The sequence below is a fragment of the Melanostigma gelatinosum genome (assembly GCF_949748355.1).
Source record: "Melanostigma gelatinosum genome assembly, chromosome: 11".
NCBI lineage: Eukaryota > Metazoa > Chordata > Actinopteri > Perciformes > Zoarcidae > Melanostigma > Melanostigma gelatinosum.
This window is the reverse complement of record NC_136644.1, coordinates 5,810,949-5,816,972: the sequence shown is the minus strand read 5'-3', so window position 1 is coordinate 5,816,972 and position 6,024 is coordinate 5,810,949. Positions and strand designations below refer to the sequence as shown.

The 6,024-nt window shown below is 45.0% G+C and overlaps 1 protein-coding gene across 1 annotated transcript; it reads right to left on the bottom strand.

Annotated features, from left to right (window-relative positions):
- Positions 1-2,714: 2,714 nt before the first annotated feature.
- cUnh19orf67 (chromosome Un C19orf67 homolog) lies at positions 2,715-5,414 on the bottom strand (the record flags this gene model as incomplete). Its single annotated transcript, XM_079278602.1, has 7 exons — positions 2,715-3,450; positions 3,618-3,752; positions 3,879-4,061; positions 4,262-4,362; positions 4,690-4,831; positions 4,912-5,086; positions 5,288-5,414. The coding sequence occupies 7 exons, from the start codon at positions 5,412-5,414 to the stop codon at positions 3,324-3,326; spliced, it is 990 nt and encodes a 329-aa protein (XP_079134728.1). The 3' UTR covers positions 2,715-3,323.
- Positions 5,415-6,024: the final 610 nt, after the last annotated feature.

Genomic DNA, 6,024 nt, shown 5'->3' with positions numbered 1-6,024 from the left:
GAGCCACACTCGTACAGGGAAGTGACACGAGTGCTGTCTGTTTACACACACACCTCTGAAGGGCTGGGCAATTTTTTGGGTGGGGGTGGGGGGGGGGGGGTAATTGCAATAACTAGAAGAAATTCTATCTTTTTCAGAAGATAAACGTCACTCTGTTGATGTCCATCACATTGTACTGAATGGTGAAGGGTTGTTTTAGACTCATTACCAAGTATTTTAGGAAGCTAGCCTGAGAGAAGGTGAGTGAAATCCACGACAGGAGGAAGAAGATATTAAATGCATAATATTTATATTCTGCCCGGCTCTGGAAGGACACATAAACTAGTGGTGTTCAGTGGTTCCCAAGCAACATGGGGTTTTCAAGCTTTTCTCTAACCTTTGCTAGTTTGTTTTGTTTTTTTTCATTTTTTTAAACTGCTGAATTCTTATGAACTACTGAATATATTTCATTCTTCAAATGTAGCAATCTGAGATCTGCTCACAGCTGCAACGTGTGACAAATGGAGCTTTGCTTTAAGGGGTAAAAAGGTTGGGGAAACCGCTGCTATATATTTACTTAAGGGAGGCAGCGATTTCTAACACGCACATACCATACGAACGCTTGGTGGTGCTGCGGTTCAATCGTTGGCCGTTTCTCCAAGCGTGCGTGCTGTTTATTGATGCAAAAATAATGGAAATCAACTTTTCTTGACCTGAATCGAGACTCTCCGGTAGTGCTCTCCCCCTCAGGCTAACTCCCACTCCCAAAAGAGTGGATGGGTTTGATTTAGGACAAAGAAAGCTGAAGGTTGGATCATGTTTGCAGTCGAGCAGGTCCAGCGAGAGTCTACTCGGGGCAAAGAGTCTCTGGTGCTGCCGGTGAATGACTTTATAGTTTCGTCTCTGCCACAGAAACACAAGTAGACCAACACAAACGTGACACCGCACTGAAACTCTACACTGACTACTATACATTTCAATCCTTTAAACCATGTGACACACTGAACGTATCCCATGATGCACCACTGCTACTGACTAACTGGTTGGAACGGGACACTTTTCAGTATGCCTCATCTCTGTGCACGGGTGGTCTCTCACACACACACACACACACGGTGCCAAAGTGGAAGGTAACCTGACTGATACATCTTTGTGTTCCTCGCCTGTAGCCCTTTTAATTGAAGCCACAACTGTTTGTTCACACACATCCTGGTCACCTTTTTAAAATGAGAATGCACTGGAGATGTCTTGCTACTGAACAGCGACAAAAGATTCTGAGATTGCACTTAATCCCATTCGGTCTTGTAATTTGTACCAATTAAAATATGTTTAGCTTGGACACGATGGTTGGTTATCTCACTTTAGTTCTAACTAGGTCACATAAATGTATGGATTCAGAGATGAGGATCACGTGGTCTCGGTCTGAGCTGTTTGGATCTGACAGTTCTTTACCAAAGGTCAGCATGACGTGGAAGTGGAGTCGGGCACTCGTGAGCTTTCAGAAATGTGTGCGTCGAGAGACGATTGGTTAAATGAAATACTGCTGAAGGCCTTTTTTAATTATGGTCACTGCTCTGGAGCAGTGTGTGTGTGCGTGAGTGTGTAGCCTCCCTTAGATTCTCATTTGAGATGATTTCAGTTGGGGATTACAGACTCATAAATCACACAAGGCCTTCTATACTTGTGCAGAAGGCTACACACACTTTACATTTAAAGATGGCCGAACACCTCCGGGGTTTAACTGATGCTGCTGTGAAGGTCAGGGGTCCCTTCGTTGTGCGACATGAGAGCGGTCGGGTTCAATACCCGGCTATGCTGGGTGTTCACTGTGTATCTGTTGAAGCTGGGACGAGCTGCGTGTTGTAAACGGTCGTGTCTGTGCCGTGTGTTGAAGTCGGTCTGTTGTCTGGGTGCTGCGTGTTTGTCAGGTTTAAAGATGAGGACATTTCTCAGTAGATTTCTGACCGTTTCTTGGGACTTTACATCTAAATGAGGAGCTCAGTGGCATGCGGGCTGATTTTTGGGTGAGTAACTGAATTGAAAGCCGTATGAATATAGCATCTAGTGCTTTAACCTGGATTGGCTCCTAGGACAGATGATGATTTAACTCTAATGGAAGACCATGTGTAGCAGCTTCCCGTCCTCCAGGTTAGGACGCTTTATGCTCACTACGCATTTTTTTAAAAATTTACTTTTTACGAAGCTGGACTTTTTAAATGAGCTTTCTTAAACATGTCCACGCGGTCTTTTTGTAAGCATTTGTGTAAATTGTTTAAAAAGACTGTTCACTGTAATGAAGGAAGACTCCACTTTACTTTTGTACGTTAGAGATTTAGAAGCATAGCAGCCCTTTAAGAGTCCGATATAGATTTTTATTGAATGATGGATGTTTGTTGTAAATGGTAGATTTGATCCTTTTGTTGTTAAATAAATGACCTTCTTCTTCTTCTTTACGTCCAGTCGGAATGAACTGAGGAGCTGAATGATTACACGGTCAAACTGAACACAGCAGACTGAACTATGAGTGAACAAACCATTTGTTACCTTGGCTCAAAGATGTTACATCTCACATTTTAAATATTAACTTATTGAAAATGAAGTGAGGCCTTTGAGTGCTGATGTAAAAGGCTTGATGACCCTGTTTAAGTGAATGGGCGACTCAATCATGGCAGCTTGTTTTGAAAATGTGAAGTTTTCTGTGTTTATTTCGACTCTGACAGACAGAAGTCTGTGATTGTGTGTAATTATTTCAATGCAACGTTTCATGTAAATAAAATATTTTGTTTTTTTAAATCACGTTTCTGGACTTCTTTACAACACAACAAAACACTCTTAAATATGTGGGAACTGTTGTAACAAAATATTTACAATCTCTTATAAAATCTCACTTTTAACACTGAACTAAATAACGTGACGATAGTGTGCAGCAAACATGACGAGTTAAACAGACTCCTCAGTACACGGCATGAAACGATTACTTGACAAGAAAACTTTGCTTTGGAAACCAACCGTGGTCACAGTGCATTACAGAAACTGCTTTAAATGTGGAAAAATGAACGGGCCCTGAATGCGTCTGGCAGAAATTATCACATATTTTACATTTGTCGTGTGATTTCAGCTCAGGTGTTTGTGCTCCGACATCCAGATGTTCAACCTCAGTCTCTCAGTCGGCGACGCACATCTGCTCATCAACTAGCTGTAGAGGACTCCACTGCCCCATCCTGTGTGATCTAAACGGGTCCCGTCTCCTTTCGCCTGCTGTTCTTCCTCCCGCCGAAACCACCGGGAACCTCGCGGCCCAGAGACGGGCGTCGTACCTGCGTTCACACACGCCGTCGCTGTCGTCACTCCGCCGTCTGGTGTGACGACAGCATCTGCTGCAGGCGGACCGTGGCGCTGTTGCTCGACGGCTCGTCGCTGCCGAAGAACAGCAGCCTGCGATAGTCGGCCTGAGGAACCTCGCACATGATCCTGATGGGGGGGGGGGGGGGTGCAAAAAAACACAAGATGTGACTATTCCATGTGAGGAATGTCTTTCTTTGGCCAGATCTAGCCGTTCAGAGAGAACTGACCATTAAAAACTCTTAAAGTAAAAGCAGCCACAGAGCAACCGTAGGAAGTAACGTAAATCTGTTTACCAGTCGTAGATGTCGTCTGTGTCGGGGGTCACCTGCACCCACTTGCCGATGGACCACATCCTCACCGCGTTGCCGTGAGAGACGGCGTTCCCGCCAGCGTCTGCGTTGGGAATGTCCTCGTAGCACAGGAAGTAACTGAATGGGACGTCGGCGATGAGAGATTTAAGATGTGAGATGTACATCGGCAGTAAAACGTCTGCTGTCGAAACGGGAGAAAGTAGAACCAAACAAAGAGGGGGTGGCGATATCGTCCAGACTCACTACTCTGTGTCGCAGACTCTCTCCTTCTCACGCTGCTCTTCCCGGAGTCTGACCACGTTCCAGCGCATGCGTTTGTAGAGGCCGGTGTGGACCTGGGCCAGGTACGGCATGGGCTTAAAGTAGCGGAACGCAGCCACCCTCAGTGGGCCGAGCTGACTCTGGCCCATGCAGAAGGGAGACACACTGGGAATGCACACAGGAGATTGGGGGGGGGGGGGGAGTTAGAGGGTGAGACGGATATGAAAATGGATGTATTTGGTGTAACTGACTGCATAAATGCACGTCTGAACGACCACATGAAGACTTCCTGTTCTGTCATGTTTTTGTGCTACTGTCACATGTTTTAACAGCATTGTGTTCTCTCTGTGTGTGCGAGTTTATACCTGTTAGGGTTGGTCTCGTCCAAACAGAGGAGATTATAGCTGGCGTAGGTCAACACCAGTTGCTCCAACCTGTCACACAGCTGCTGAGAGAAGTCCAACAGCTACACACACACACACACACACACACACACAATGGAGGTTTACAAATCCAGACAATCTGGCTAATAAAACACACAATCATCCACAATAAAATAATAATATGCAGGATGTTCAAAAGTTCAAAGGATTGCCTTTTTACGTGAGACGGAAATGGTTTCGAAACCAGTTAGATTTTCCCTCAATTTGGGCAAAATCTCACCTTTTTTTTTTTCTCACTTTTTAGAAAAGACAAAAATCTAAAACCTCAGCCCATTGAAGGATTTAGTTCAGGAACTCTTTCAACATCTGTGTGCTACAAATGTGTCTTTAAATACGTAGGGTGAACCAACCCATGTGTAGCTGTCGAGAGGCAGAAAGGTGTGCTGGGACTTATGGGAGCGTAAGTATTCCAGGTGGTTAAAGTAAGGCTGACAGTTGTACAGGAAGCGTGACACTGCCGCAGCAAGAGCCTCTCTCTCGAAGTGATCCTGTCTGCAAAAACACACAAAAGGGATCATACAATAGCAGAAATGCACATAACATTAGAGCATTAGGAATAGCCAGGACCCTACCCGCTGGCAACCCAGTTGTGCAAGTCATCCGTTTTGCTCGTGAGGAGCTGCAGCTCCATGGACGCGAGGCTCTTCTCCATCCATCTGGCCCCCAGGCAGCTGCAGGCCGCTCGATCACCGCAAGGTGGCGCCTGAGCAACGACAGCAGAGGACGAGAGCAGCGGCTCCTCCACCTCTGCAAGGCAAGTGAATGAACATCGTTACAGCCTCATACTGTCTCCATCTCTAATCCACCATTCCCATATTGAAATAAAAAAATAACCATGTTAATTTAAAGCGGTGGTGCACGGGAGGACCGTGGTTGTACAAATGAGTAATATAAATTAAAAAAATGACACGTGTACATTGTGAAAACATGCGGGCGTTAGTGTCTGACCTCCTTGTCCGGTGTTCTGAAGACTCTCCGTGCGGTCTGGCTCCCTCTCCCCTCTCACCTGCTCCTGTTGTCCCGAGGAAGAGTGAGAGGCGAGCGGGTCCTTGAACTGAACTTCAGTGTCCACCATGCTTTCTGTTAAGTGGTTCTTTCTTATGAAACCTGTTGAAAATAAAACGCTAAATTAACTGAATGTTTAAGAGTAACCTGCGCTGAATGACCTGCGAACCGTTTGTCAACTGCGACACAACGTTAATCGTCATCTCTCACAAAATGAATGCTAATGCTAGCGAGCTAGCTAACTGTCGCGATGCTAGCGATTCACCCGAGATTTAAGAAAGTAACAACCTGAGATAACGACTGTGTAACAGTCAGCTCGTCAGATCATTAAATAGCTAATCGCAGCAGTCTGTTGACTGTATATATAGGTATATATAGCTACCTAGCTTGCTGTTAAGCTACCTGTTACCTTCTGACCACCGTCAACACTGTCAAAATCGTGTATTGCGGGGTGTGAAAGGTCAATGTGTCTCAGCAGGAAATACTAAAACAAGGCTTTTTTAATTCATTAAATTGTTTTAATGTTTGCTTTTGTTTGAGGTCTACATTAAAGTTTCTTTAGAGCTGAACCGATTATTCTAGCTCAACCACTCAGAAAAAGTTGCTTCTCAAATGTCGGGTTTTCCTGTTTTCTCTATTATTTTACAAAACTAGATTGAACACCATTCTCACAAACCAAG